Genomic DNA, 20,510 nt, shown 5'->3' on the forward strand with positions numbered 1-20,510 from the left:
GGAGTGAGCTCAGCAATCGTCCCAGAGGGGCCTTTTGGCTTCCCATGCATACTGTTGCAGTCCTACATTTTTCTTTGCAGGCTATTGGTGCTTGGTTTGATTTCTGACTGTAAGCAATAGTTTGACTTAGGCGAACTTCTCACACCCACTATCCCCTGCCCACAGTGCATCAGCAGATAACAGCTTTGTGTAAGGCACAATGGTCCCACGTCTGTCCCGGCTGCGTGGCTCCAGGCAAGTCAATTAACCTTTCTAAGCCCCGGTTTAACACATCAGTTAAATGGGAATAAGAATAACCCTTGTAGTGTTTGTATGAAGGTCAAATGAGTAATTTATATGAAAGAACTCTGTCAATCCATGTGTTTAAAAAATGTTATTTGTTTATATTAATTTCTCTCTCTACAATAATCTGTCTTTATTAAATGCTAAAGAGCAGAAGTCTTTCTGAATTTATCTGTAGCTCCAAGATGCATACAGTCCTCATCCCAACTGCTTTCAGGTAAGTTCAGAGCAAATAAGTTGTAATATGGATTCTGGCTAGTGTGGATATTAGAGGGTCTGCTACTTTTCCTGATGATCCAAGCCGTGTTCCACGTTGTATGCAGAAAGTAATACGCACACATAAATACATGTTCTGCGAGGCCTGCCTTACTTGTCACCGGTTCACAAAGCCTCCCCAGAAAACCCCGGCTGGAAGAAATCTTGCATTCCACAGAAAATATTTTACCTGTTAAATTCATATCATGTCAACTCAGTAACTACTTAGCGAGCATTCTACTTGGGGCTAGGCACTGGGCTGGATGCTAAGGATACTCAGGTAAATAAGACACGATGTCATCCTCTAGAAACTCAGTCTTGCTTATGGACTGTCACCAGTTAGATAAACAAGTTACCGCCACAAAGGGTGAAAAGTGCACTAACAGAGGGACTTGCCAGGAGGAAGGATGCCCTACGACAGGAAGTCAGGAACCGTACTGAGGCAGGCCCGGGAAGCCTCACAGAGGCTGTGCCAATTACATTTCCCATTGAAAGCTACTTCTAATCCTCAGCAAGTTTTGGGGTGGGGGGGTTCTTACAATGACTGGAATTGCAGGAATTCACCACGTGGATGTAAGGAAAGCCCACAAGCAAAGACACGACCATGCGAGAATGCCTCACATGTCTGGGCACTGTGAGAGCATCAGAAGGCGTGTGAAGGAGCCCTGTGAGGTGAAGGGGGGCAGGTGTAGGTGAGGAAGGGCCTTGGCGGGTCTCACATTCTCGCCAGGGCTTGGCTGTTTATGCCCTCACCTTCCTGGCTAGACTGTCAGCGGGCTGAGGTCAGGAGTCGGGGCTGCCATACGCTTCCTTGGCCTCAGGTGGGACGCTCGGCACCAAGCAGACGCTCGACGGTCAACGGTGAGAGCACACTTGTGACGCCCCACGCGTGCTCCCTCCCACGTCACAGGAGCAGAACAGGCTTCTGAAATCCGTATCTGTTCCAGACGTGCACTGGCTTACAACTCAGCCAGCCCTCTAAAGCTACTCTTCTGCCCTTCTCTGGTGCTTAACCCACTTTCCACATGACGTGGCACCGCCGCCTGCACAGGAGAGCCGGGCTCCTTCCGCAGGAGGGAAGGACAGTGGGCCCAGCCGCAGCTCTGCTGACCTCCCGGACAGGGGGACGGCACTCCTGCTTTGGGGAAAGAGCTTCCAGCCCGGGAGCCGGTGCCTCGGCCCTGCACACAACTAGCATTGCAGGGTTGCCGATTTGCCTTCCGAGAGTTAGGGCTGGAGTATTCCAGAGGCAAGGCTGTGGCTTAAAAAAAAAAAAAAAAAATCATGTTTAATTTAAAAATTAGAAACTGGAGCAGGCTGTGAGCACAGGGGTTGATTGAAACAAAATTTAAATTCCTGTCAAGCCCATTTAAACACGGGGGCCCTTCATAGACAATTAGCTGCTCCCTGTGAATGCTGAATAAACTCAGGCCTGGTCACTGCGAGAAGACAGGCGCCTACTGTGAGGCACTGGAAAAAAAATTAACTAAAATCAGGCTGTATGAAATATTTCGCCTTTCAGTATATCACAGGGGTTTGAAAGTGTAAACAAGACAAAAATCGATTCCTTGGTGCCCTCAAATCAATCCCCCAAAATGGTTAGGGCATCTGTTTCTGCTAAATTTTGTTTACATCGGCAGATTTGCCTTAATTGCAGTTGTTTATCTCTCATCGTCCCTGGGGCCCTAATCTCCCGATTACTAATACTTAACACTCATTTCACATCTAAAGCTACTTCTAATCCTCAACAGGTTTTGGGGGCTCTTAAAATTATTGAAGCCACAGAGGCGGGAGACACAGCCTCTTTGTGAAAGGGACATTTTCTTATCTACTACCAGCTGGGCCCAATCATCACCAGGGATGGTGACAACAAAGGTGCTAAAAGGCTCTTCCACAATGACTGCTGCTCCACTGGGGATTCAGAGGATAAAAAAGAGCTTTGATGGAAAAATCTGAACAAGAGGCGAGAGCAGTCCAGCCAAATAAAGTTACTGTCATAATCAAATGCTGTCAATCACCATGAAAATCCAATTAAAAATGTTTCAGCACAGCCCTCTTAAGTGGAAAAATGTACCCTATTTATACAAATTTTTGTCAACTCCACACCAGTCCCACAATTAGAAAGTCCTGCCACTAATTGAATCCCCCTCCCCCTCCCAAGTTTAAAAAGAGACGCAGGCCATCCAGAAGCCTTCTGAGGGAGGTGAGACACACATAGGCTATTGGTATACAATTAAGAGTTAATCGGGTTATGTCTGAAAATTCCATTTTTATTTGTGCCAAGGGAACCTCTGCACGAATAAATGAATGCTACCTAGCCTCCTACTTCAGAATCAGTGACCATTTACACTGAGAGAACAGAGAAACGGTAAACCAGGATACTGGAAAGAAACTAGTCCATGCTCCGGCAAATGTCTCTCCGTAGACCAAGACCTAATGTTTAATTCTAATCTTGAAAATTAAATAGAGGACAGAAGGCCCAAATGTCTCTACTGCCTTCAGGCAGTCTCTAAATGGCCAAGCGAACCTCAGATTATCTGCAGGCAGATCTGGCCCCCCAAATAACTGTGTATCTCTACAAAAGGCCGCACTGAAACCACAAGACTCCCGATCCCCAAAGGTCTCTCTCAAAACTGCTACAAATTAAAAAGCAAACAACCCATTAAACAAATCCAGCTGGTTTCAACTGTAAATAGGAGGCTTCTAATATTTTTCCAGCCCTTGAAATTCCTGGTTAGACTCATTAATTATTGATAAGAATTGCATCTATTTATTGGAGTGTACTCCCAGGAAAACAAGTTTGCTGCCTTTAACGGCAATTCCCAAATCACAGAGACCAGGCTTCAGATCTTTTTATATTTCCCCCACAAATGGCTAAATGTCTCTGGTCTTTTTCAACTTAATCCATTATTCCCGAGAGCTAGGGGTTGGGGGGGCATGAATCCTATCGGATGCTGATAAAGACCGTGGGGTCCCCCTGCCATCAATCTAACCAAGCAAAGATGGTACTGGCCAGGTGGTCTCCTCTAGGTCTTGACTCCCTGATGACCTCTTGTTTTGGAATTAAATGTCGGAGGTGAATTCTCAAGTGGTCAGAACGCATGCTAAAGATCACAGGTGCTGCTGAGTAGCACCCGCTTAACCCTGTCTTGCTCGGCCCACACATCCCATCCCAAGGTGGGATCCCTGGTGCCTGCTCTGATGGGCCACGCCCATGCTGTATTGGTTGTTAAATGCCTTGAATGTTATCCCTGCAAACACTGCAACATCCTAAAAATGCCTTTATTTTGGCACCTGATTATCTTACCCAGATGACCTCTGGGTTAGGTCCAACAAAACCCTTTGATTGGACCATGCATTCTAGTGCGGTCAGCCTAACTTACATTGTACATTACAATGTCCAGAGATGGCCTGTTTCAGGTCGGTTTCCTCAGCTTTCCTGTGTGAGTTCTTGCAGAACAGGCGACATACCCTGTTTGTCTATCTGTTCGATGTCCAGTACAGTGTTTCACTGAACTGGATGAGAGAGACTGGCACATGCAAAGAGTGACAGTGAGCTCTGTTCTTGTCATCAGATCAGAGACTTGCCTGAATGGCAGTTGCACAGAACCATGAGAGACACTGAATTCTAAGAGCATGATCCTTCTTCAAGGCACTTACAATCTAGTTGGAGAAAAAAGACATTAAGCTAGTGAGTTTCGCCTCCGGGGGCTCCTTGTAATCACCTGGAGAACTTTGAAAACCAAAACAGTACCTGCTCCCTGGCCGAAGCAGCAGAAATTCTGATCTGGGCTGGGATCCAGGCACTTTCTGGCCTCTTATTTTTAACATATGTGGATGATTCTGATGAGTTGCCAGCTTTAGGAACCACTGTACTACATGGGCCAACTTGTGCTGCTGTATAATTTTGTGTAGCTAAGTGCTGTTCCAAGTCAGAGACGGTAAATTCTGGAGAGCCGCAGAGAAGGGGGCAAGTGCTGTGATGGGGTGGAGGATGGAGACCTCCAAGGACGGGGGAGGGTATTCCAAACCGAGCCCACCACTCCAATAAAAAAACAAGGCTGACTGGTGTCAAATAAAGGAACTGATGTGCAACACACTCCGAAGACCCAGCTTAGCCCCTGGGAACGCGGTGTGACAGCGCACGGTGGCCCCAGCGATCCACTTTACCGCGTCAGGATAACCAAACGATTTTTGCGGTCAAGGCACCACAGCCTCATCGTGCCGTGAAATGGGATGCTGGGAAGATGACAGTTGGCCCAGGAACACAAGAAAGAAGCATTGCAGGCAGGAGTTCAAAAAACCGCCATCTTAAACATCCAAGTCATCACCATATTAAGAGATCTGACCTGACTGATGGAGGAAAAAAGTTATCCTTAACTGGGAAATTAAAACTGTTAGATCACCATGATCAAGGAGTGACAGATTTTATCTATCTGTATCTCTCTTGCTACGTGTCTATATATAAATACGCACAAACACACACACGTTTATCTGCTAAAGTCTCGTGAAAAGATTAAGCAGTCACGTCTGTGGAAAAACAAAGCTTGTTTTCTGGGGTTATAATCTCTCTGTTCTTGCTGAAGTGCTAACGTGTCATCAAAAATTCAAATTAAAGCTGTCTGATTTAGTGCGATCTCAAGCATCCAGGCAGTGATTCTGCCGTTGTAATTATGTGCAATTAAAAAGCTAAAATCAACTTCTGACTAGTGGATTCCTATTTATAAGCAGACACAAACAGATGATTTTAATGGCCTTCAGAACTTGAAAATAATAATAAAAAAAAATCATTCCATGGTTGTCAACTAGACCCTCTGTGGAGCCCCCAGGCTTCTGCGATATCTGTGCTTGAAGGAAATACTTAGCTGAAGTTACAATCCCAGCCAGGGATTCTCCCTGCAAATTCTGGGTGCCTTAGCTAATGAGCTGATCTGCACCTCCAGATGAGTAACCAAAAGCAAAAATGATGTCCGCAAGAATGGGTGGCCAGACACACATAGGAGTCTGGCCCTAAGGGTCTGTTTTAAAACATGCTCTTTAAGACACAGGTGATAGTTAGACGCAGTAAACAACAGCCAACTTCATAACTGCTTATTAAATCATTGTTAGTATCTCAGAAAGTTTAGACTGCAAGTAAAGTGGGTCCATGACCACGATGTAAGGGGGCTGCTGAAATGTGCCTTTCCTCCTATCTGTGCTTGGGATACAAGTAAGCTCTGGATCAAAAGAAACCAGAACTCACCTTTGGTCCGTTTAGTAGAATGTGGTGATAATGCTGAACTTTATCTGAGCCCTGTGCTCCCAGAAAGAAACAAAAGATGAGAAATCTCCCCCACTCTTTCGTTAGCCACAAAGGACCACCCTGCTTTCACAGAGATAAGACCCTTTTCCATCCTTCCTCCTGACTTCCGTAAGACTGGTTGGTGACTTCCTTGTTAACCTGCCTCCATAACTCCATAACCCCGGCCCGCCCCCTTTACTTGGACACATCTCTCGTTAATAAACACTCTCCGTATGGCAACAGCCTGAATAAAATCATCTTTTTTTTTTTTTTTGTAAGTAGGTTCCATGCCCTGTGTGGAGCCCAACGTGGGGCTTGAACTCACGACCCTGAGATCAAGACCTGAGCTGAGATCAAGGGTCGGATGCTCAATGGACTGATCCACCCAGGTGCCCCTAAAATCATCTTCTTAATTGTCCAGTGCATTCTGTCTATTGCAGTGGTCAAAAGGTTTGCATCTAACAATGGTGAATGAAACCATTTGGTGTAAATCCAAAAGTTACACTGGAATCGAAGTGCTGGAGAGACAAAAATCTAACCTGGTGATTTCTTCAATTTCTAAAAGGGAGTGTGCAGATGCCCAATTTATCACATCCATTGATTAAGTGAGGGAACCACCACCCAAACTATCTGAAAATGTAATTACAATCGGGTTTGGATACACAGAAAAGCTACCAGTGACGATTTAATAGAGACGAGTTAAACAAGTTAACAAGTAATTAAATGTTTAAACATTTTTCTGGAGCAGTTTGGTGTTTATTAGCCCCCAAACAATACCACCTCTTATACATAAAGTCTTTTCTGAGAAATGAGATGCATTCAAATTTCCAGCTGCTGGGATTTAGATGAAGGGGAAAAAAATCTAAAAGCACTATTTCGATTGTAACTGACATCCTTCCCCCACGATCCACACCTGCTTTTCAGATTTCCAGTCCCACGATTTACTTGCTTTTTAAGCAAAATGTCAAATTTCAATTGCAAACTGCCCTCTGTGTTTCTTCTTGGTAGCCTGAGTGGAAAACCAAAAAAAAAAACCAAACCTGAGAAGACACTGAACGAGGACGCCCTGCTCTGGAATGTACCAGGAAATGCACAAAATAACAGGCATTATTAGAACCTAAGGAGAAAACCCATGTTTTTAAACAATTACTAAAGCAGTATAGTAATAGCATAAAGACAATTTCTGCGCCAGCTTGTTTCTTTGAAATTCTCTCTGCCACTGAACAGCTAGAACAGATAATAACTATTAGTAAATCAAACTCCCCTGCAATATCCAGCTGTGCCTCACGCATTTACATACAGATAGAATGGGTATATGTTTTTAATATGTATGTGATCCGTACTTTTAGCACAGCCGAAGTGCATGCTACAAAGGAGGAGGAGAATGGATCAGCATGAGATAATAAAGTGGCCTAGATAAAGTATTAGCCAGCGATTGATCTCAAACCGGGATGCTGCTTCTTCTGACCTGATTACTTACTATGCATAGATTCCATTAAATAGAGCTTAGACATGGGAAGCTTCTGGAAATACTCTAAATGCATAAAAGGATCTACAGCGCTCTGAACCCAAATTGTAACTGCGGAGGTGCCCACGGCCCATACCCTTCCTGCTTGAGTCAAGGCCCACATTCAGGATGGGCTGGGAGGTTAAAGGGCCACCTGCCAGCTGGTGGGCAGCCCTGCTGAGTCCCGCAGGGAGGGCCTTTCCCTTCCCTTCCCTGAGCCAGGCCAGCACCCTCCGAGTGAATGCCTCCCTCCCGAGCTGCTGGCTGGTCCTGGCGGCACTGCGCTAACAATGAAAAGGCAGCGAGGGAGCTTAACAATCATTCAGGGTCACGGTCCCGTTTGAAAAACTGATGACAGCCACGGATTCCTCTTTTCAGAAAAGAATGCAAATCCCCACATGCATACGCGACGTTGGATGAAATTTCAGGGGCTCTAACAGACTTCCGGAAGTCATGGACCCGAGGTCAAGGACTGGTGATCTCGTCCATCCCCTCCGTTTTGCAGATGAAGACACTAAAAGCTGGGAGGAAGGAGCCCAGATGCCCTTCAACAGATGACTGGATTAAGAAGCTGTGGTCCATATATACAATGGAATATTACTCAGCTATCAGAAAGAACGAATTCTCAACATTTGCTGCAACATGGACGGCACTGGAGGAGATAATGCTAAGTGAAATAAGTCAAGCAGAGAAAGACAATTATCATATGATTTCTCTCATCTATGGAACATAAGAACTAGGATGATCGGTAGGGGAAGAAAGGGATAAAGAAAAGGGGGGTAATCAGAAGGGGGAATGAAACATGAGAGACTATGGACTATGAGAAACAAACTGAAGACTTCAGAGGGGAGGGGGTGGGGGAATGGGATAGACTGGATGGGTAGTAAGGAGGGCACGTATTGCATGGTGCACTGGGTGTTATACGCAACTAATGAAGCATCGAACTTTGCATCAGAGTCCGGGGATGTACTGTATGTTGACTAACATAATACAATTAAAAAAAAAAAAAAAGCTGGGAGGGAATGGGGAGCTGCTGACAAGGGAAGGGAAGTGTGGAGGCTTTCCTGCGAAAGCACGGCCTGACCTGATGTTGGCTACCAGAGAACCCTACAGGAAGACCCATTCGGCAGAAGGAATTCTCTGTGGCTTGCACGAGCCAGGGTCTAGCCGATGATGTTTCTCACCGTATCCTCTATTCAAAAACAATTTGAATAGCAAAACTAGGTCTGAACCTCTCCATCTCAGTATGCTCCCATCTCAAGCCATCAGTCTCTGAATTTAGGGGTCTGATTTTTATTTTTTTGCGTCCTTCATTGAATTATTGACATTTTGGGGGAAAGGTCTTCATCACCCTTACTTTAATCATTTCCTCCCTTTTTGCCGTGTTTTCGCCAATCCTTTCTGATGGGCAGCAGCTATCCCCCACTCCACAGAAGCGGACATCTCTGCTGCATTGTCTGAAGCACGGTGAACATCCTGCCCGCCATCTCCACAGGCTTCTACTGCCTAGAAATTTTTTTCTAAGTTTGTGGGTCCTATATCACAGAGCTGGGGTGGCGCTGACATAGGTGTTTCCAGCGATTTACACCAGGGTGATTTAAAAGTGGTTAAATAATGGAATAATGGAATCATTTTCTTAGGAGCAGAAAGTGTGTGTGGGGTGACAGCATGTCAGATGTTCTTGGCCGCCTGCATGGCTGGCTTTCCTTTGCTGGGTTTAACGCTGACTCCTGATTTATGCAATAGCTCCTAAAGGACTGAAGGATGAAGGGTTTCCCTGTACTTGAATGGGGGTCCACTCTAGAAAAAAGGGGTGGGTGGGTATGCTGTTTCCATGTCAGGTCCAAGTTTTCAGACTTGGACTAGGGTTTCTTCTCTAAGAAGAAAGGGTTTCTCCTATAAGAAGTGGAATTTTTTAACATACCACCCAGCTGGTGGTGAACGTGTTGCCTATCTGAATTCCCCCTTTGTGGGTTTGGGACTCCACGAGGCCAACATCAAAATGATTTCTGTTCCAAAAGGCACTAGGGGTCCCACACTGCTCTGAAAAAGTCTGGAGTGTCTATACACTCGTGCTTTGCCCAACCTGGAAAGTCCCCTTGAAAACTCTCTACTAAAATTCAGTCCATCCTCCAAAGGCCCTTTTCAAATGCTACCTTCTCCATGTAGCTCTTCCCATTTTCCCCAGGGAATGCCCACAGAACTCTGCAGTTCTCTTATGCGTTACTTTATTCTAGCAGTTTGTATGCTTGCAGCGTTCCCTGCAAGACTGTATGAATGTGGCTTGTTCTTCCTTGGATCTTCTGTTGAGTCTAGCACAGGACTTTAAACATGACGGTCTATCAATACCTGCCGAATTGAACTGCTTATCTGGTTCTGAGCTCTCCCAAGATGATGTGGAATGCTACTGATGAGACTTCTGAATGAGTTCTTCATGTAGCTGAATGGCTACATGCCAGAAATGTGTATCAGCTCACATGAACCCTGGACTCTCTAAAATGTGAGCATTAAGTAAATTTCTTGATCCAGCTTTAAAATACTTGCACTTAGAACATAAAAACCGATAACCATCTCAGAAGAACCACACAAAGTAGAATTAAATAGCTAAACACCCAGATGAGTCCTAACACTGGGATTTAGTGACCTCAGGAGTCTAAACTTGAGTTTTACATTTCATCTTTAAGACTGACATGGTCAAAAATTGCAAAGGTGATGGTTTTCAGACTGGGGTCTTCTGGTAACCCCACCAGATAAAAGGACAAAAACTGCTTGCACGCCCACTGTGTGCATGGCCCACCCCTCTGCAGTCTGATTTACTTAGGTGGGGCTTGCTGTGTTCACCGGAGGTCACGGCCACACCAGAGTTCCCTGGTGATGAAATCTGTAACTCTCAGTATTTCCACAAGGCCCCATCGCTGATTTTCTTCCTTTGGTTTGGACAATCCCACAGGCCTCACAGCTGAGGCGGCCCAGGCTGTGCAGACCACATCAGTGCCCTGCTGGCTGGTGTTCCCGTGCTTGGGAGATAAAGTGCTCTTTTTGTGAAAGGCAGGCCCCCACCCACAGTGACAAATGTCCTCTACAGTTCATGCATTCCAGAGGATGCTCTCAGCTTCCAGACGGGAGCATTGTCAAGTAGGTTGTAGGCGGAGAGGGAAAAGGAAAAATTAAAGCCATTAATATGCTGGAAGAAATAAAGAAGCTGGTTCCTTAAGACTGGGCTCCTAGGACGTGACTCAGGTTCCTCAAGCCACGTACAACAACCCACTTTCTTTCCCATCCCCTATTGGGCTCAATATTGTGGTCAGAGGCAAGCAGGGCCCAAGCCTCTTGACCACAGGTGCCTCACACACATTCCAAGTTTCCTGCCTCCTCAACGAGCCCTTTCTAAGCCAGGGTGCCTCACTAGTGCTGTACTTATGAAATATGTTCATTTAAATCCAACTGGGAGCAGGACTAAAAATGTTAAATTAAGTATAGGATGGTGCTTCCTGTGACTAAATTTTTCACTGTATTTTACTGATTTATTAAAAATGTGGGACAGCACACACCAGGGTGTACAGTTACAAGGAGAGATATCGAAGTATGTATCGCTTGTCTCTCCACACACACACACACACACACACACACACACACACCCTTACACACACTTCCTTCTCAGGCACTGAGAGTACTCACCCTTTAGCCTTGGCTTTATGACTTGCCACCCTCGAGCTGTGTTCCTTACCAAGACATACATCCATACATCCATATGCATTTATGGGTGTACGTGCGATCTGCAGTGTTTTATTTATAAGTGGCCAACTCATTGCAGCACGGAAACACGCATTTACAAACAGATATCTGTTTTATGAAACCCTATTCCTTTGTTTTAATAGCTGAGCTATCCAGCCATAGCATAATAATGTACAAGGTAAATGGGTTCTCCCTCTCTAGAACCTGTTCCAAGTTTTCTCAAATGTGACTTAATCGCAAGAATTTCCCAACCATCAAAGAGACGCCACCGCCAAAAGACCAGTTTATTCCAGACACAGTTATAAATGGCAGAGGTGTTTCGGGGTGAACTGTAACTTGAAACTACCCTGAAAACGGAGATTTGCTCCAGGGGTAACACAAGGGAGAAAGCCACCTTCCTGGAAAGCACTCATGATGCGAAAGGGAAACACCCTGTTATTTTGTATTCCGGGATGAAATCTGTATGGTACAGAAGTCCGGGTACTTCGGGTGTTTATTAGGATGGCATACAACGGATGAACACCTCTGAACCGGTATCTGTAAAACGTTTCTTGTTTAAAGTGCTGAGAGAAAATTGGTCGGGATGTGCTCTGAGCACAATATCGAAAGACAGGGAATGGTATATGCACAGAACAGGAGAAAGAGCAGGCTATAATTATTATTTACTAATGCTCGATCCTGGCATTCTTCTAACAGCTTGTGCATTGTCAGATCAACAATCTGCACTAAATAAATGACCATTTGGGAATTGCTAGGGAGAGTCTCTGTTCCTCTCCCTGCTCGACTAAGAACTGTCATTTGCAATCAAAGAAAGTGGCCTTGGAGCTGAGAACACAGCACCCGCAGCCTTGTAGTTGTCTCTTTCTGAGGAAAGACCAAAGATTCACATTAACTTGATCTTTTGCAGCCAATCTAATTTCATTCTGCCTGAATCCAAGAGGACTCCACGCCACGTTCAGAATCTCCTGCAGGACTGCGCTAAAAACTTAATACACTGACTCGCTTTTCTGTTACCAAGCCTCTGGATTCTGAGAGGCTGTAACAGCAAACTGAGGACAGGGAGTAACCCAGATTAACTCGTGACCCTTGAGGATGAGGCGAAGAAAGAGAGTTCTGCCTTAAGTTTCAAAACGGTGGTGGGTTTTTAAAAACTAGAATCTATTGAGGACATGCGCTTCCAAAACACCTACCCAAGTGGAGTAAGTAGTGTGGCCTCTCTAGAGCCTGTGGCTGTTTTAAATTCCATTCTGGTTCTTTTAACAGGATGTTAAGCACAGATATATAACCAGAGAACGTGAGTGTAACTAAAACTGTACTTACCATCAGGTCCTCAGGTGCTGGTCTTTCTTTTGGTTGTTTTCGCATGCTGGAAGAGGAAAGAAGAAAAGCTCACTGTTATCTAAATCACTCACGGATTTGTGCTACATTTCCCACCATGGACTATTTCCCCCGGAAACGGAATGATTTCAAATTCATTATGTTCGGTTCTTGGCCAAAGTATTAGCATATATTCCCTTTCTTTTATTTGGACCTTTAATTAATCAGATTTGGGGGAGATCTCATGAATCAGAAACCCAGGGATTTTTTGGGGAGGGAGTTATTCTTGCAATACCGATGACGAGTGAATTTAAATTTACCTAATTCCACTTCTGAAATAAATATTTCTTCCTGACTCAGTTTCCAATTTATTTCAGACTTAAATCGAAGGAACAACAGCCTTCTTTTTTGGTAACTGGGATAAAGTAATAAGAAAAGAAACATGACTATCAGTCAAATGAGAAAACATTTTATTCCTTCATTAGGACTCTGAATGACAAGGAATACATAAAAGAGGTCAGGAATCTAGATAATGCTACAAAATTACCAATGGGCTGTTCCATTAGTTCAACTTTTATTTATTTTGGCTATAATGCAAGTAGACATTCATTAAACAGCTGGGGAGGAGGTAAGTTCGTTTAAGCTGCTTAAAGAATCACATTCCTCGTACAAAATATTTCTTGTCTTATGTACAGTAAGTATCATCCGTAGCTGTATCGTGTACGAAGCTGCAAGATGAAGCCCTCCCATGTGGGACCGACGTGACGATGAGTAGTTACCTATTTGGTGGCCGTAACTATACTAAAATCAGAGTGTCTGTGGGATGAAGTCATGAAAAGAGACTGCTTCTTCTATTACTTCAGAATCACACAGATGCTTTTTCTTTACACAAGGCAAGCTCTAACAAGCACGAGGAAAACCCGTCATATGATCCCTTCATTTGCTGACAGTATTTTTTAAGTAGAGAGACTTAATGATCATTTGGTAAATAAGAACCGTAGTTATGAACCATTAATGACATCGAGGACATTTGCCTTCCCTATAGATAACCATACGCACCCCTCAAATACCGCATCCATTAGCAAGTAATTCAAGCTGTCTCGCCAGTGGAGTTGGTAACAGTCCTAATCTGACATTCCAAAGTAGCTGTATCTCTTGGGAAAACAAGGCTATTACCCACTATCATTTCTGTTTCGGCTTGACATCTGTGGAAATTTCAACACAGGTTATCCCTCCCCCTGTCTCCATAAAACTTTTACATAGCAGCTGATTAATTTTTTGGACAGAAGGAAGGCAAAGCCTTATCTGCTTTTCCCCGTCTGCCCAGAACTGGCCCCACCCCCAAGTGGGTCTCAGGCCACACAGCGAGGTGCATAACCGTCCTGTCACAAATCCCACAAATCCCACATTGCTGGGTGGGTGAAGCCCAAACCAGTGCTCCGGGCAGCTTAGGAATGACATGGTTTATTTTCCAATTTCTGCATTTCAAAATCCGACATTCCCATGATGTGCTTCTGTTTCTAGGAATTCCGTGTAAAGGAAATTAAGAGAGATTAATACACAGCTCTGGATAATGGCTCTAGATTATTGATGAGCTCAGGATTCCAGTGTTCAACCGATATATAGGTTTTTTCTAACATGGTACGCTTTGGAAATAAAACGTCTGCAGGGTAAAAATAGTTTTTAAAGGCTACAGAATATTATATAAGTATTTTAAATAAATAGAAACACTGTTAATAAAAATTTTAAAATCATGGGGAAAAAAATCTCTTCCTCACATATTTTTCTACGGAGTATAAACCGTATGAGACATTTTTATTAAGAGGTAACATATTACACTTAGTCAAAAAGGTGATAAAGCTTGACATTTATATTAAGGAATATTTCTTGGCTTCACTTTAGTATAATCATCAGATGGATCATGGGGGGGAGGGGAAGGGGACAGTGCACAACCGTTTTGGTTCAGCAAGGACTCCCGACTGCACCATTTCGAGGTGCCACAGGAACGAAGGGTTCATTTTCCACCACCGAACGTGACTCTAAAGGGGTGATGAAATGGAATTCGGTGGATGAGGGGAAGGAATGTAGAGGTAGTTATGAGGAAGTTCCAGAATGTTCAGCACAGTTTCTGGTTAGTTCTGTCCCCTGCTTTGTGGTGGTCATTGCTACGCTCCCAATTTCCTTCTCTCTCGGTCTCTTTCTCCATGCAAGGGTGAGGGAGAGGGCCGAGGGAGGGCAGTGGAGCAACGGGGCTGTCCACGGCCACCTGGGTGCTGCTGAATGGGGAAGAGGAAGGTGGATGATGTGAAAGGGGGAACCTCATTCTACCGAGGGGGAAAAGGCAGAAGGCTGGCAAAGAACCCTTGGCAGAAAAATGCCTGTTTCCTCAGGTGTAAAACGACAAGGGGTTGCCTGGAGGCTCTGACGGCCCCTTTGATCTAAATCCTATGGTTCCTCCGGGTTCTTTAATGGCTCAAGTGGGCCTAATGGAACCAAGTTTTCAGAGTCTTTCAAACACCAAAATTCACTGAAATGGGACACCAGTATTGTGTTTAACATATAACCAAAGATAAAAGTTATTTACTGAAAAGCCAATGAATTAATAAACTATGATGCTTCCACTAAGTGACAGACAGTTTTATGGGTAACTTGAGGTTACATTAATAAAAATAAGCTTCATATGCCTGTTCAATAGGGGCTATAAAATTGTGTATTTCTTAAAAAAAAAAATTGGATAGCAACAGTGTTTGTGCTCGAAGAAGTAGCCCGATTCTCAGCAGTTTATTAAAACAAGAAAAAGCCTTTAAAGTACATTTACAACCCTTTGTGTAAATAACGTTTACATAATTTAAACAATTTCTTCAGCTTTGCTGCCCCATCTGCCCAAGGCCCCAAGTCCCTCCCGTCTCCAAGAGGAAGCAGGGAGAGCCATAAGGTCTCACGGAGCCGCAGAGTTAATGGCATGTATCATTTACATTGAGGGCATGGCATGTTTGCAAACGGGCTCACCACTGAGTGATGAAATGTACAAATGGCTCGGAGAACTCTCCAACCGGAAGGACGGGCGAATCCTGGGATGGAGGAAAAACAAGTCACCAAAAGTCACAACAATTCCTTTTCTTCCTTTATATTCACCCCCCCGCCCCCCAAGGAGCAGGATAAAGATGAATCTATAACAAGGATTCACCAGCATGTGGAAAGGAATATAAGGCCTCATCCAATTAAAAAGGCTGTCTACACCCTCTCCCACATGTTTACGTAAAAATGCCAAATTTAAAGCCACATACATTTTACAATGGTGAGAAACACGAGAGCAAAGAGGGAGGGGAGGTGAAAAAAGGACAATGATAGCCACAGGGTAGGAAAGAAGGTACGAAAGTGTAAATGAGAAATTAATGATTATTTAAGTAACACACAAATGGTCTTGTAATTAACAAAGAGCTGTGAAATTATTCTTGTGTTGACCTTTGTTTCTTTTATTGGATTTGCTATTTATTTACACTTCCCTTTTTATTTACATTTATTTGTATATTCAACTGCTCTTAACTGCTTGCTGAATCATGTGGGTCAGGTTTTTTGTTTATTTGTTTTTGTTTTTTATTTTAATAGAAAGGCTTTTATAGGGGAAGCTGTTTCCTGAAAAGGAATTTTCGCCTATTTGCCAATCTGGGCAAACTGGTCCTGTGAGAAAGGCAGTGAATTAAGGACACAATGAAGAACCCCCACCTTGACCACCAAACAGAACTGGGGTGGAGGTGGGAGCCACTTAAAAGAGCAGGAAACAGTAAGGAGGGCACGTATTGCATGGTGCACTGGGTGTTATACGCAACTAATGAATCATCGAACTTTACATCGGAAACCGGGGATATACTGTATGGTGACTAACATAATACAATAAAAAAACATTAAAAAAAATAAAGAGCTAATATTCAAGCAGGAAAAAAAAAAGAGCAGGAAACAATGAAGCCACAAATGACAACCACTGAGTAACACAGGGAGCAAACCCCATTACCATTTGCAAAGGAAGGCTTTAAGAATTTAGGAGTTTTTCCAAGAATGACAGAGAGTGCCACTGTGTTTATAGTGTATCGGCTCAGGATGTAATGAAATTACACTGCAGAGTACTTTAACAGTCATCTCATTAGACCTACAGTTGGAACAAGAGAGCCACATAAAGTAGGCAGCTGCAAATGACTCCATTCCCATCTATTCTCATTTGCTATTAAAAATACCTTTCGGCGGCTTTTTTCCTCTCTGACATCCCTACACAAAGTGCCCTGCAAAGTATGATACATGCACCTATTTAAATTAACAAAGGAATGACTTATTTTAATCTCACTGTGCTTTGGAGTGCTTTGGCCATTTGGATGAGCAATATATCATTACATACAACCTTCCAGCGCTGCAGGCAAGAAACTCAGAGCATGCAGCATTTGGTGGGAGCCAAACAATTTCTCTAGCACACAACTGTGTCAAATGCATGCATGTATTCATTATTGAGAACGAGAGGAAATAGCTTTGATGTAGTGGAAAAAAGAAGATGATAAAAGCACCTCTACAATATGCGTGTCATTATCAATGGTGGCAGATAGATACAATTGCACAGCCTCCTATGTGATTAGTAAATATACATATAATTGCTGTGGCCAATTATCAGAAAAATGAGATCGGTAATTACAAGACAGAAAATTAACTAGAACTCTTATTAAGGCTTTGTTTCCAATTCAAACAATTGGAAACTGCTGGAAAATACAATTAAATCAAAAGGAACTGAGGGGGTCAAAGCAGCCAAAAAAAAAAAAAAAATCCCAAAGAGGTTAAAAGAAACGGAATGTGAACAAAAAAGCTTAGATTTTGCCTATCTGTCCTCTGAATTTACTCTATTCGTCCAGAGCAGCAGAAGGTTAGTAATCATAAACTTAAAATTCTCATCAGTAGAGAAAGGCTTCCAAGAAGAAAGGAAAACAAAGGAAAATGGGAGTGAAATAAAATCTTGCCCAGTTCAAAGGATTACATGAAGGCATTACACAGAGAGGACATGAAAAACAGGGGGCCGATGAAACTGTCCACTCAGAAGAAACAGGCGCACAATAACATGACAAGTCTTCGATAAAGGTACTATAAAATGGTCACACAAGTCCCATCGGTTTGAAGAGCAAAAATAAAACATGATATCAATTTCAGCCCGGCCTGTTTTAGGAAAGTCATATATATATATCTCACTGCGCCTGCAAGATTCTACAAGGCCCAGTTCAAGAAATGACATTTCACTGTCTCAGAAACTATTAGTAAAAAAATGGTTCAAAGTCTGAGGTTCAAAAACTATGGACTCTGATCAGGTAGTCAGTCATCTAAGTCATCATTTCCAGAATTCTTTTGGAGGTTCTAGCACTGGGAGTGTCGGAGGAGTAGTTGATTTAAAATTCAATGTTTAGGAAGATAAAAGCCTACTGCCTTAATGTGGCTGAATATTTACTAAGATGGTTAAAATTCCGGACCGGTTTTCTACAAGGATCCTAGTATAAAACATGATGCTAATGCGGGCCTCATTTCAAAGTATGATACCAAGAGTAAATTAATGAATTATAGACTAGGCCACTTGATGAAGATGTCATTTTAACATGGATGAGAAACAAAACGAGGGAATGTGACATCTTTGCATGGGTAGTTAATTTTATTTAAGACCTGATATTGTAGCCTGTTAAGTTCCTCATAATATAAAACTAAGGAACACTGGGTGGTACCCATGAATAATTTATTTCACTTGTGAAAATGCCAGCCCAAGTCGACTTTACAGAACCGCGGAGAGTGGAGTCTCATCTCAGGGGTGCCTGGAAAGAATCACTCATCAGAGATGCAGGGGGAAATTCTAATCTCACATGCATAATGCCAGATATTTCTTTCCCTTTTAAAATCCGTGTCTCTTGCATACCTCAAAGGAGAATTTTCTGAGATACAGAAGACTGACTGGCGGGGGGGGGGCAGGGGGAGGTGGTCAGAATGTCACACACAAATACAGGGGGTGGAGGGGTGAGCAAAGGAGTCCTCTGAGAGTCTCCCACTCCACAAAAGCACTCAGGCTGTTAACACTCCAAAGGAAAGCAAATGAAGAGACCTGCTGGTGTTCACCACACTGGGAGGAATTTAAAGTATACTTTTCTCATTTTTAAGCAAGTAAAATCAGAAGTTTGTTTAGAAGAGCATTGTAGAACACTTCCGAGAACCTGCCTGTGGAATTCAAATCTGAGAGAGGGAGGGAGGGAGGCTGAGTGGAGATGTCCCAGTTTCCCCGCAGCTCCCAGGGAGGGGGGCGCATCGAGGTACCGCTGGGTTAGCGGGAGCCTGAGAACCGTGCCAAGGGGTTCAGGGATCTAGTCGGGTCCTTGCTGCAACTCATCAGAAATGTGCTCTGAGAAACATGGGTTCAGGGAAGATGAATAAATACATTTCAAAAATATAAACACAAACTGGAGAAACATTTACACTAATAACTCTCAGGCCTGGCTGAAACCGACTCTCAACTGTTAATAAAAGTCACTCTTTTTAAGACCCTGGGTGCCATACTTCACCTTAAGGGCTTTTTTTGGGATGCTTTTCTGTTGAACCTCTAAGCACAGAGGTATGGAGTGAAACAGTGGACACAACCTTAACCAGAAGCCTTAACCTGAGATTCTAGTCCCAAGTCAACTTTAGAGTCCTGCTAAAGGGACACAAAGCTGGGTCTTGTTATCAAGCCAGCAACGGTTACATAAAAACAGCTGCCATAAACCATTTCAGTAAGCAATTCTGGTCATCAAGGAGGACAGTCTCCAAGTCTCAGAGGTTTCAGTAACTACCTGGTCAGCCCCTTTTGCTAAACAACTGGAACACAAGCACGGGGCATGCTAGAGAACAGCGAAGGACAATGGGAAAAAAGTTTGAGTGATGCCTTTGCCTTGTGAATAATGAACAGTTCAGGAAGGTCAACCCATTACAACTGAAACTGTTTAATTATTAATTATGCACAATCTATGAGCAAAAGGACAAGTTCAGAATGTTTAATGTATGCTAACTTCAACTGGACTCTCTCTGGGTATTTTGTTATTAGCACTTGTCAGCAAGGTACTCAGGCATAAAAAAAGGCAAGCAGCAGAAAATCTGAGTGTGTGTGTGTGTGTGTGTGTACCTACACACTCAAAAAGGAGGGGAGGGGAGGAGGGAGAAGGAGGGCTGACTCCAATCATTGCTGCTGCCAGTTCACTTGCAGACAACTATGCCAATAAGCACACTTTGTGACCTTGAGAGCAGGCAGGTAGGGTGGGTACTCCAAATACAGAAAATAAAGATGAGGCAAATGCTTTGAAATCATTTACTTAAAAGGAGCTCATTATTTCAAAGGCATAGTTTTTTGGCTTTGGAAAGATTCAGGACAATGTTCGTGCATGTCCACGTGTGTGCACGCATGCATGAGTGTATGGAAAATGGGTAGAATCTGAATTCAGTGGATTATATCAGTGTCAATTTCCTGGTTGTGATACTGTACTATACTTACAAGCTATTAACATTGGGGGAAACTGGGTGAAGGGTAAACAGGCTCTCTCCATATTATTATTATTTTAAAAATTATTATTATTTATTTTAGAGATGGAGAGGGGAGGGACAGAGGGAGAGGGAGAGAGAGGATCTTAAGCAAGCTCCATGCCCAGTGTGGAGCCTGATGCAGGGCTCAATCTCACGACCCTGAGATCATGATCTGAGCTGAAATCAAGAGTCGGACATTTGGGGCGCCTGGGTGGCTCAGTCGTTAAGCGTCTGCCTTTCGCTCAGGGCATGAACCCAGAGTCCCAGGATCGAGCCCCACATCGGGCTCCTCTGCTGGGAGCCTGCTTCTTCCACACTCACTCCCCCTGCCCGTGTTCCCTCTCTCACTGGCTATCTCTCTCTCTCTGTCAAATAAATACATAAAATCTTAAAAAAAAAAAAAAGAGTTGGACATTTAATCAACTGAGCCACCCAGGCGCCCCTCTCCATATTATTTCTTACAACTGCATATGAATCTCAAGTGATGTTGAAATAGAAAGTTTAAAAAGAAAAAGGTAAGGAACTATTTTTAAAAACTCTGATGAGGTCCAGATTCTTGGTGGAGCTTAGCTT

The 20,510-nt window shown here is 43.5% G+C and overlaps 1 protein-coding gene across 4 annotated transcripts in view; it reads right to left on the reverse strand.

Moving 5' to 3' along the window:
* The window catches only part of MAP2K5 (mitogen-activated protein kinase kinase 5), a 253,900-nt gene that overhangs the window by 28,006 nt on the left and 205,384 nt on the right, over nucleotides 1-20,510 (reverse strand). For all 4 annotated transcript variants that reach the window (XM_019809540.2, XM_002928839.4, XM_002928838.4 and 1 more), the window contains 2 exons: nucleotides 15,387-15,448; nucleotides 12,381-12,426 (listed from right to left, as the gene is read on the reverse strand). In XM_019809540.2, coding sequence (XP_019665099.1) covers nucleotides 12,381-12,426; nucleotides 15,387-15,448 — 108 coding nt within the window. The remainder of the gene's footprint in view (nucleotides 1-12,380; nucleotides 12,427-15,386; nucleotides 15,449-20,510) is intronic.

The sequence above is a fragment of the Ailuropoda melanoleuca genome, chromosome 5 (genome assembly GCF_002007445.2).
Source record: "Ailuropoda melanoleuca isolate Jingjing chromosome 5, ASM200744v2, whole genome shotgun sequence".
NCBI lineage: Eukaryota > Metazoa > Chordata > Mammalia > Carnivora > Ursidae > Ailuropoda > Ailuropoda melanoleuca.